The sequence below is a fragment of the Phoca vitulina genome, unplaced genomic scaffold (assembly GCF_004348235.1).
Source record: "Phoca vitulina isolate PV1807 unplaced genomic scaffold, GSC_HSeal_1.0 scaffold8, whole genome shotgun sequence".
NCBI classification, from domain to species: domain Eukaryota; kingdom Metazoa; phylum Chordata; class Mammalia; order Carnivora; family Phocidae; genus Phoca; species Phoca vitulina.
The window spans coordinates 35597456-35609126 of record NW_022589711.1 but is presented as its reverse complement, the minus strand read 5'-3'; the positions used below and the strand labels follow the sequence as shown (position 1 = coordinate 35609126).

General features: G+C 38.1%; 1 protein-coding gene across 5 annotated transcripts in view; it reads right to left on the bottom strand.

Annotated features, from left to right (window-relative positions):
* SLC35A5 (solute carrier family 35 member A5) overlaps nucleotides 1–11633 on the bottom strand; it is a 20520-nt gene extending 8887 nt beyond the window's left edge. Inside the window, exons 1-5 of one of the 5 annotated variants that reach the window (XM_032406539.1) lie at nucleotides 11410–11633; nucleotides 10454–10602; nucleotides 6067–6165; nucleotides 4231–4361; nucleotides 1606–1673 (exon numbers count right to left, since the gene is read on the bottom strand). In XM_032406539.1, the coding sequence (XP_032262430.1) occupies nucleotides 1606–1673; nucleotides 4231–4361; nucleotides 6067–6165; nucleotides 10454–10583 (428 nt within the window). In that variant the 5' untranslated portion in view covers nucleotides 10584–10602; nucleotides 11410–11633. The other 4 variants (XM_032406535.1, XM_032406538.1, XM_032406536.1 and 1 more) reach the window with 4 other exon arrangements.
* Between the last annotated feature and the right edge of the window lie 38 nt (nucleotides 11634–11671).

Below are 11671 nucleotides of genomic sequence, written 5' to 3'. Positions count from 1 at the left end.
TAAGATGTAAAGGGGGTAATTTATTTTTTTATATTTTTTTTTTTTAATTTTTCTTTTTAAATTTTAATTTTTTTTTAAATTATTTTTTTTTTTTTTTTTTTTTTTTTTTTTTTTTTTTTTTTAATACTTATGTATTGTATAACGTAAGTATAATACCACGTGTACCCATAAACTGTCATTTCACAGAAAAAAAATTTTTACTTAAAAAAAAGCCAACATGTTTTTGAGACCCCTTTATGAGACTCCCTTATCAAATAATGAACCTTTTATTACATGGCAGGGCCAATTTTATTCCTCCATGGACATGCATCTCCAATTTTATGACAGGAATCAATATAAAGATATTACTGTTTATATATAACATATATATATGTATATCTCCGATATATATATTTATTTATATATCTCAGAAGCCAACTTTTTATCCTATAAAGTGACTTTTATGTTGATTTTAAACACTTCAAAACATTTTGGAATTAGCATTAACTTGCTAGTTGAATTATTGTCACAATTCATAAATAAAATGAAGAACCTGATACAAAGCAAATTTCAGTGCACTCTAACTTTTAACCTGGGTGAAATATAATGTTCATTTTTTTCATCATCTCTCACATCAACTGTTAAACTGAATGCTTCCTCGGGATAAAAGAAAGTCTTTCAAGAACTCCATATAATCAATATACTGAATCCATCATGGATTCAACAAATATTTACTGAGTGCCTATGTACTAAGCCATTCACCCTTCTGTACACATAAATTATGAAAGCACATACTATGACATGGCACATTGAGAAATAAGAAATTAAAAGGGGAAGTGAACGCAAAATTTAAAAAAAAAAACAATCACAACAAATATAACAAGAAGTTAATTTTATTTTTATCATCATCAAGTAACAAATTAAACTGGAGTTAAATACCCAGATCCCATTACATCTTAGAATGTTCTGGCCTTCGCTTGGTAGCAGAGCCTGTTTACTTAAAAATGTTTGTTTTATTCAAAGGTCTTCCTGGAGAAAGGAAACACTGGTGACAGCATTTTTAAAAAAAGTTTAAAGATCTATCATTCTTATTAATTGTACTTTTGACTAGAGTCCTCATGCAAATCCTCTGTCAATCAGAGCTTAAATCATGTACCTGTCTCAAGTAGTTTAAGAAGGAATTTGCCACTCTTTATCATATCCAAACTACAAATAACAAATGCATTAGCAATATTTAGGAACTTCTTGGTTCCCTACTAAAGTATAGAGATCCTGGGGGGGGGGGAAGCTCATGAATTCTTTGTTGAAAATCTGGCACTAAAAATTAAAATAAGCTGGTCAATTATTTATTTATTTATTTTTTTGAGATGCTTAACCGACTAAGCCACCCAGGCATCCCAGAGATGCTAAGAAAAAACTTTTCATACATCTAGTTGCAAAGATTTAGACGGGCCAGCACTGGAGCTGCTTTCTAGATGGGTTAAACAATTTGTCCAAAACACAAAGCCAGTTAGGAATAAAATCCCGGCCCTGGGATTCGGAGGGCTCAGTGCTCTGGGTATATCATCTGAAATAAGGCTGTGCCGTTTTAAAGTATGATATATGATATCAGAGCTAGTTACTTACTTCAGCACTATCCTGAATAGAAGAGCTGTTGTTATAATGCTAAAATTTGAGAAGATAACAGCCATGGCCTAGAAAGAAGGAGAAGATAGAGTTACAATCCAAACAAAGTAGTGACTTCAGAAATCTCCCAGCTCTCTGGTTCACCTGATAAAAAGAGCTTTTTGGTCAAAAACCTGAGGGGTTATTAGGGCAGCTATTTCACTAGAGGATTAAATTCCATTTTTATTGGTTGTTAAACGCATGCAGATATGACCAAATTATTGTATAGGCTTTGAAAACATGCTTAAATTCAGCAAATGCCTGTGTAAATAATCTGTATATGCAGATCTGGAAATGCTTAGAAACTAAATGTTCAGGTCTAGAAATAACAGCTACCTTGCTTATGAAGTATACTTTTTCAAGCTCTTCAAGTGCTTTACAGACTTTTCACACTATTTCCAGGGGTGGAGGGAAGGCAAGGAGTGTTAGGCCAATTTATACAGTAAGAAAATTGAGGTACAGGTTTTTAAGCATCTTTACTATTGTAGCAATTCAATCAGTTCTCCTGGTTGAACTGCAGTGACTCAGTACCAGTAATTCAATACCAAACTCATATTTGACAGTCCTTTGATTTATTCATATTGTTCTCAACACTTAGAAATGTGTTAGCCAGATTTCATAAAGGTCTCTTTCCAGGAATTCAGTCATATTTCACATATGAGATATTAATCTGAACATGTATATATTTTGGCTCGGAAAGTATGAAATTTCATCATTGTTCCCCATGATTGGATCTGACAATATTAACAATTTTTCAAAACAAATCCTACTTGTTTACTTCACTCTGCTTTTTCCTTGCTGTCAGTTTCCTTGCTGACTGAACTCCAAAGAGTATTTTTCAGTAGTCTTATATAACCAGCAAACATGGCTACCGTGTAGGTGAATTAAAGAAATAAGAATAAATCCAATAAAAACCAGCAAAAATTCCAAGAATACAACATTGTTGTTTTTCTATTGAATTTCTCATGGGAAGCACTGTTTTAAGGATTTCTCAGTGTCCTCTGGAGACGAATGTTTATGAATCCCTGCGTAGGAGAAGAGTAAGAGCTGAGGAGGAAAGTAAGTGGCTGGTGAGAGGGAGGGGGCAGTGGCTCTGATCGATCACAGTAACAGTGCACATCACCTAACCAAGCAGCCTGGCTGCCCTGGTGAGTTCTGAAACTGCTTTCCATGCCAGAGCAGAGAATAAACAAAACATCAGAGCTCTTTGCCCCAAAACTTCCATGCATCTCTAACTCTTTCCAACTAGACTTGGGCACAGCAATATACAGAATATGCCATGTGACTGATTTTGTAATATCTGTGGTTGTGCACAATCAGGAAGGAAGAGCAAAGCAATAAGCTGGAAGAACAAGGAAGCTGCAATCTTGCTTTCATATTGAGGACAGAGGAAAGGGATATAAATTTAGAGCTGATCTAAATAAAATACAACAACTATGTACTCATTGATGCAAATAATTATGTTGTTGGGAAAAGGAATTCTCAGATCTGAAAAACAAAGTGGAAGAATGTTAAGAGAGAACACATTCTAATATTCAAAAGACTTACTAATAACATGGATCACACAGCTGAAAGGAACTTCAGGTGATCACCCGGTCCAGGTTCCTGCCTTTGGGTTGGTATGGTATTCTAATGTTATTCTATTTTACAGATGGGCAACTGACACAGTAGTTGGGGGTTGCCTAATCACACAGCTTCTAAATTGTGCAAAAGAATCAAATTCCTGTTTTCTACTTAGTGCTCTACTGATCTCTCCTTCTTGTCCCACTCTCAAACTGATTTGGCTATATTTAAGAGGCTTCAGATAGAGAACCAGTGCCAATAAAAATCCTATTTATCATCAAAATGCCTGCATATATTCTTTAAAGAAACTTTAAAACACATTTTGGCAACAATGGCAATAGAAATCATCATTTTATAAAATATTAGGGGAAAATATACACATGCCCCAAAATGAGTAATATGTAAAAGCAGAAGACCAAATTTTAATTCTGATTATGAATGGATTTCTCAATTGGCATGGAGGATGCCAAGAGGGATGAGAAACATCCCTAGTATTATCAGGTATAGATAGCATTTATAGCTGGGAAAATGTATTTTCTACTCTTAAGGAACTTGTTGATTAAATGATAGGACTAATAGAGAAAAAAAAAAAGATCATACAAACAGAATGCATATACTACATTAAAGCAGGTATAGGACGAAGTAGTGCACTGAGTACATGATTTTCTGAGTTAATCATGGAAATCTGTTTGGAGGTACTAAATGCTAAAGTTAATGGAGGCTGGCAACCATAGGATGGCTCAGCAAACAGGCAGACTAACTAAGGTTACACACAGAGAGACGGCTCCACATTCACTGGCCAGGGACCAGCTCCTGCCAGTCAGCACAGCTTTCTACAGCAATCTTTAACAGAGAGAGAATGTGGCAAGCAGATTGTACCATATTCAGATGATTCTGGTCAAACCTCAGGAAGACCACTGGGGGCAAAGAGAAACTAACACTGACAATGAAAATGATAAAAAAGATTAGTTCTGGGATTCATTTCTCTGTATTTTTCCAGTGCTATTATCTATATTTACTTACAGGCTGAAGGTAGGAAATGACATAGAAGACGATCAAATTATCCAGGAAATAAAGAAAGGCAGGGATGGACCACTTCATGAAATTAGAGAATTCCTTCCAGGAAGCACATCTCAAGTTTCTACTTTGATGATCTTCTAAAGAAAGAAAGACAGCAATAAACAAAGGATCTTGATGAGAATGCCCATATTTTTAGAGTGGGATGATAGGACTAATAGAGAAAAAAAAAAAGATAACCAAGCAGCCTGGCTGCCCTGGTGAGTTCTGAAACTGCTTTCCATGCCAGAGCAGAGAATAAACAAAACATCAGAGCTCTTTGCCCCAAAACTTCCATGCATCTCTAACTCTTTCCAACTAGACATGGAAAGCAGTTTCAGAACTCACCAGGGTTCATGGAATTTAAATACTTTAAATTCTGTTTACCTCACATGTGAGGGCAGATTAAAGAATAGAATGTGCACTACTTCGTCCTATACCTGCTTTAATGTAGTATATGCATTCTGTTTGTATGATCTTTTTTTTTTCTCTATTAGTCCTATCATTTAATCAACAATTGTATCAGTATTTGATTACTGATACAATTCTTTGAAAGAGGCTTTATGAACTTGCTTTCATCAGTGACTATTAGCCTTAAGAAATCAAAGGCAATGTAGGATTTCATATTGTCTCTCTTTCTTCAACCCACCAACTACCCTGCCTCATCACTGACAATCAGCAACACCCTTAGGAATACCTAATTCCTGTTAACTTGAAACATCACTTGGAACATCTCAGGATACCTAAGGTTTCTCTTACTACTATGAGAGCCTAAAGCCAAGAGAGAGAGCTAGATGTTAGAATATAGAGGAAAAAAAAAAAAATCAAGTATTTATGCTGGGATTTTCTTCCCCCTCGGAGGGGGGGGGTGGATCAGGAAAAGAAGATACCAGGCAAAAATTTATAATGTAGGAGTAGAGAAAACTGAATTTTACTAATCCTCATATGAGTTATGATCCCATCTCCAGATTTCCAAAAACTTAGGAAGGTACCATAACAAGAGAATGTAAAATAACCTGCAAAAATAGAAAATTTAAATATAAGCCCTGCAAATAACACATAAATTTCATGAGATTAAGAAATGTATTCCAACTAGAAACTTTGCACAAATTGAAACTTTTAAGAATAAAAAGAAATCTTCCTGGAAAAGACCGTTAATACTTTAAATTCTGTTTACCTCACATGTGAGGGCAGATTAAAGAATAGAATGTGCTAAGGCTCAAGAATTGGGGAACTAAGGTGGAGAATTAATACATAATACATATGAAGAGCCACAAAAGGCCAAATGTTTTAGATGTGAGGAAGGGATGAGTATCTCTGCTCGATAACTGATGAAATTAGAAGTCAGGGAAGTTAAAATAATCTGCCCCAGAATATAGTCTCTCTGACTCCAATCCACTATACTACCTCCCCTGTAGGAAATGGGGGCTGTTTTGGCAATATGCTACATATCAAATCAGACAGCTGTGATTTAGAAAATCCTGAATTTGAATAAAAACTAACTCGCTGTGTGACCCAACAAAGGAACAAGTAACACGGCAGAGCAATGGCCAAGACACGAGGAAAATGTGGGCTGAAGTCCTGGCCCTGCCCCTTCCTACCCACCACTGCATAACATTTTCTCTTTGGGCCTGTTTCTCCACTTGCAAAACAGCAGTAATCATACCTAAGTTTGTTATGTTAGTGTCCTCATATATATAAAATTAGTGGGCTAGACTAAATGACATTGAATGTTCCTTTCAGTTCTAAAATGTTTTGATTCTGTGATTTTTAACAAGTATAGAGTACCACTTCAGGACTTACCTTTCTTTACAACCCAGAATGACACAAGCATGCAGAAAACTAGCTTCACCAATTCTGAGCACACATTCACAGTAGTTGGAAGATAATCATACTTGTTTTCTGAAATGTAACAAATTTTTTTAACTATAAATTTTGTTCTACATAATGCTTATATACAGTTAATAATTTATAGCTGTTTTTAAAAGCTAGATTTTAATACTGGTTATATTAAACTTCAATCCAGTTGGCTTTGTTCTCTCTTGGATTTTTTAATCTGTTCACCTAATGTTTTAGCCATCCCTATGACATTCAGTGTTTTATTATTCTTGAGTTTGATAAACAGCCTTCTGATGTTTTCATCCAAGTTGCTGATAAATATGTGGAGGAGGTTAAGGCTATGGGCAAAGAAGGCTTTGGGGTATGGCATTAGAGATGGGCTTCTAAATTGACCACTAATTAGCACTCAGGGCCTGACTCCTCAAAAGCTATGGATTTATCTGGCTGAATTAGGACCCAGCTCATGGTTCCTCTTGTGTGACTTGTCTGCCTTGCTAGAATCAAGGTACACAGTCTGTGATATTTCCTTAGAGTAGTCCCATCTGTTTCGCATCGTGGCATGTATAGAAAACGTTATTTGTTTGGCACTCTGGGATAAACAGTACCTTGGGGTAAAAGAAGGAAGCTATTAGAGCCAAGACGCAACTGCCCAGGGCTCTGGCTACCTCTAGGGCTGGGAGGAAATATGTGACATAATCCAAACCCACTGATGAGTTGGGAAGATGGGTCTTAACTTACAAGTCAAATTTAATTAGGAAATGAGGTTAGGTCAGTATGCCTTGGTCTTAGCTGTTACCTCTGTCCATTCCAAATGCTGACAAACAACTTGCTGTACAATTTTGCCAGGAACAAACAAACTTTGTTAGGTCCTATTTTAAGGAATGCATTATCCCCCCTTTTGAAACATTTGCTTGTTTCCCTTGGTCATGATATGAAAAACCAAAACTGGCCAAGTACAGAGGGAAAATGCCAGCTCAGCATTCTTTCTATCCAGAACACCTTTTTTCTTTTTTCTGTGGTTTCCCTTGACCTTCTCAACATAAGCATAGTCAATTCTTTGTTCATCTCGGATTCTGCTGCACTACCTATAAACCTTTATAGCAGTACTTGTCCCACTGTATTATAGTTACTTCTGTGTATGTCTTACCTTAGAATCTAAGCTTCTTATGAGAAAGGGCCCACGTTAGTCATCTTCATAACTGGCAGGTAACAGTATTCTGCACTTAATAAATGTTCACCTGAATTTAATACTTGCCTGTTAAACTTTCTCCATCATTTGAAGCCTCATTAAAACTTCTCCCTTCTCTGAGCTTAAAGCTAGGCTGAGATCACACTCTACTACCTGCTAATAATTACTTTGGACTAATCTCTATGATACACACAAGCGAACATGCACACAACAAGAACGGGGGAGAGGCCTTCAGATTACAGCTCTCAAATTCTTGCCACTGCTCTAGAACTCACTTTGGCTTTTATTTATTTTTAAATTGTATTTCTGTCATGGTAGATCCCAAACTGTGACTCAGCATCACATTGGGCCTCCTTGCGCTTACCTTCTGCCCTCACGCATACACCTTATTTACACTGCATCCATCCTTACTGGGCTCCATTTAGTCCGAAGAAAGGGGCCATGATCCATTATGACCCATTCTCCCCTTTAAAACTTTCCTTTCTCTTCAGGAACTTTGCTCCAATAAGTACTTCCTCTGTCTTCTATTAAATGGCTTCCTCCCCTTGGCCTGTAAGTATGCTCAAACTGTCCTATCCAAAAAAAACCCAAAATATAAGATCCTACCTCTGCCCCAGCTACCATACTTTCTCCTTCTTTCCCTAAAATAGCACCAACATTCATTATCTCCCTTTTACCTAACACTTTCCATTCAGGTCTTATTCCCAAGCAATCTGGTTTCTGATCCCATCACTTTATTCAAACTACCTAGTCTCTGAGATTACCAAACATCTTCTAATTACTAATTCCAAAGGGCACGCTTTAATCCCTATCTTATTATGATGATACTATTTCCTTTGTCTCCAAACTCATTTCCTTCCCTTCTATAATCATGTGCATTTAGTTCTCTTATTTCTCTAATGATTCTTTCTTAACATCTGAGTGTCGGCATGGCTCTTAAATGTTAGCATTCCTAGTAATTCTATCCTTGGCTCTTATTTTCTCCTTCTGCATGCTTACCCTGAATGAGCTCTCTGCTCCTATGGTTGTAAATGTCAATTTAATATTAATGTCTCCAAATCTGTATTCTGGAACATTTAATGCTCACTAAACATATCCACATGAATAACTACCTTCTATGTATGAATTTAATTGGTATTTCCTTCACGTATGTGATGTGCTAGATAGTGCAGAATATTGCAATGAACAAGGACATAGCTCCTGGCCTCATGGAAGGTACCTAACTAAAACTCTGTAATCTTTCTAAATTCTGGCCAACCTGCTTCTTTCTACTAATAGCTTCCGTCTGAGCTGAGAACACCATCAATCTACTTAGCACCTCAAACCAGAAACCTTTGAGCTATAGAGTATTTCATGTTCTTTAGTCTCCATATTCAATACATTCTCGGAGTCCCGGCTTTTCTATGTTTAGAGTATTTTTTTTAATCTATCCTCTCTTCTCTATTTCTACCTCAAAAGCCTTGGTTAGTCTTCTTCATCTGTGGCTTGAATTTGCAATAACCTCGACTGGCTACTCTGCTTCCAGTCTCTTCCCGAGTCCATCCTCTATCCAGCTACCGTAACAGTCTCTCTCACTTTGTTTATAATCTTCAAGCATTCCCACCCCCCAGACTCTAGGGCCTAGAGAATAAAGTCAAAGTTCCAGCTCCTTAGCATGGCATATGAAGTCCTTAAGTATCTGATCATAACTTTCCTCTCTAGTCAAGCACTCCTTGCCCCTCTCCTCCAAGTCCTTAAACTTTTTGCTCAGTAATTCTGAAGTACATGTTCTCACAATTAATCTTTTTTTTTTTTTAACGTATCTATTCATTTTTATGGATTGTTGCTTCTGTTCTGAATACCCCTGACCACTGGTCTTCTTGTGGATCAACTTCGCCTTATCAGGGAGTGTTCCCTGATCCCTTTGCACTCCATACCATCCTCTCCCAGACAGAATATATCACTTCCTAATCTAAACTATCTCTGCATCTTTGATATAGAACTGCATTTATTCTACCATATTTTCATGATGTTTCACACGTACGGCTCTCCTAATAAACCGAGTTCTTGAGAACAATGTCTATGTCTTACACAGTTTGAACACTGCTACTTAATACTTGGCCTAGTGCCCGAGAAATAAATGTTAACCAAAGTAGAGACTTATTTTTTTATTTTTTTTTAAAGATTTTATTTATTTATTTGACAGAGAGAGACACAGCGAGAGAGGGAACACAAGCGGGGAAGTGGGAGAGGGAGAAGCAGGCTTCCTGCAGAGCAGGGAGCCCGATGTGGGGCTCGATCCCAGGACTCTGGGATCATGACCTGAGCCGAAGGCAGACGCTTAACAACTGAGCCACCCAGGTGCCCCCAAAGTAGAGACTTATATACACATTGGACTCCACAAGCAAACCATTAAGGGTCGTGATGTCATGACTTTGTGTGTCCTCAATAACTAGTGAAAGGTTCTCAATACAGCTTTGTAGAAATAAACTGTTTATTTAAATACAAATTCCTACATTAAAAAAAAACAAACAAAAAAACAGAAGGGGCACCTGGGTGGCTCACTTGGTTAAGTGTCTGATTCTTGATTTCAGCTCAGGTCATGATCTCAGGGTCTTGAGATCAAGTCCTGCATTGGGCTCTGCACCACACATGGAGCCTACTTAAGAGTCTCTCTTTCCCCCTTCCTTGGCCCCCTCCCCGACACCATGCACACACAAGCTCTCTCTCAAAGAAACAACAAAAAAAACCCAACCAGAAGACTTCTTGAGCTAATAATTTCAAAGCTAATAATCTCTACTGCCACACTGGTATAGTAATTAAGACAGTACCTCACAAATGCCAAGTGACCATATATATGCTCCTATTTCAAAGTAAGTTATAATTACACGTACTGCTACAGACCCAGAGATATCTGTTGATTAAAGCAACAGTCAGATGTTATTATCTGTTCTCTAAAGGGCTCAGCACTGCACTTGACTAATCCAAATTTCATTCAGCATCAAATTTTTCTTGCTCAGGAATGAGAGGTTACAGAATCAAATTTAAACATACTTTATCATTTACATGAAGCAGAGTACCTGAAAGGGTATTATCTCTATTTTACACATAAGGAGACCAAACACAGGAGACATAATGTGTGATTAGATAGAAGTGCTCCATATATTCCAAGTCTTAACTTACCTTCATTGGCTGAATATTTTACCAGTAGGATTCGACTTGAGCTTAAAGCAATGAATATGGTGCCTAACAGGAATGTATACATTGTTGACAAGGAGCAGAACATGGGATGACCACAGCACTTGCTTTCCATTCCACTGTTTTTTAATTGCCTTAAAGAAAAGAACATATTTGTGAGCAACGCTGCAGGCAGAAAAGCATAGCACAAATACCACTGATTAGTGAAGAACAGAAAAGAACTGATGTAGATTTCCGGCTATGGTTATATCAAAACCAAGAAAACTGAGGAGAACAAGAGGAAATGGGGAAAAAATGAAAGAGCCTGATAGGAGGGGAAACTCGAGAGACAGAAAAGGCAGTGCCAGATTATAAGTGCTGCCCAAAGTAGCAAGTGAGCAACTGACACTTTAGGGCTGCAGAATTCTGCAGAAAGCAATTTTAACTTCCATTCCTATTAGCAACTTTGCTCTAGAAGAGAATTTCAGATTTCTATTGTTCTCCTCAGTAGCAGCACTTCTCTAGAAAGTGGGAAAAGGACTTGCTGGGAAAGATTTCGTTACAATAATGAGCCAAATGGAAATATTTGAAACAGTGCTGTGAATTTATACTTAACTAGTGGTAAAAGCATAAGAGAGCTTAAAAATCAATGCCTCTAAGGTCGTCTTTTTGATATGTTGAGGAAACCTCTAGGCAGGGTAACTCCTCCACAGCCTCCCACTGCAGGGATGGTGCACAGGGCCTGGAACATCGGAGACAGACGGGCTTGAAACGTCAATACGGACAGCCCACCTGCGCGCAAGCGTAGAGGTCAAAGATGTACGCTAGGAAGGCAGGTTTCCCTCAACGGGGGGGGGGGGCGGGGGGGGGAATCCTTCTTGTCACATGCGCAGTAGTTATCTCGAGCGGGGCGCCCTCCCCTCATACGCACGCGCACTTGTTTGCCAGCTGGGTGAGGTTACTTCTGTCCGTCCGAAGGGTTTTTAGTGGAGGAGCGCACATCCTAGAGCTGAGGCAGTAACTGTGTAACTCCGCAGAAGCAGCAGTAGCTTTTAGGGTCCATAGTTGGGGAAGCTATGGGAAGGAAAGAAAAGCTAAAAAGCCTCCGCCCCGGAGCCTCCTATTCCGGAACAAAAAGCACAATAACGTCCCAACCGGGAAAGAGCGGACCTGGTACCCATTGCGCAGGCGCGTTCAGTGTTACGCTTCCGGAAGGAGGGAAGA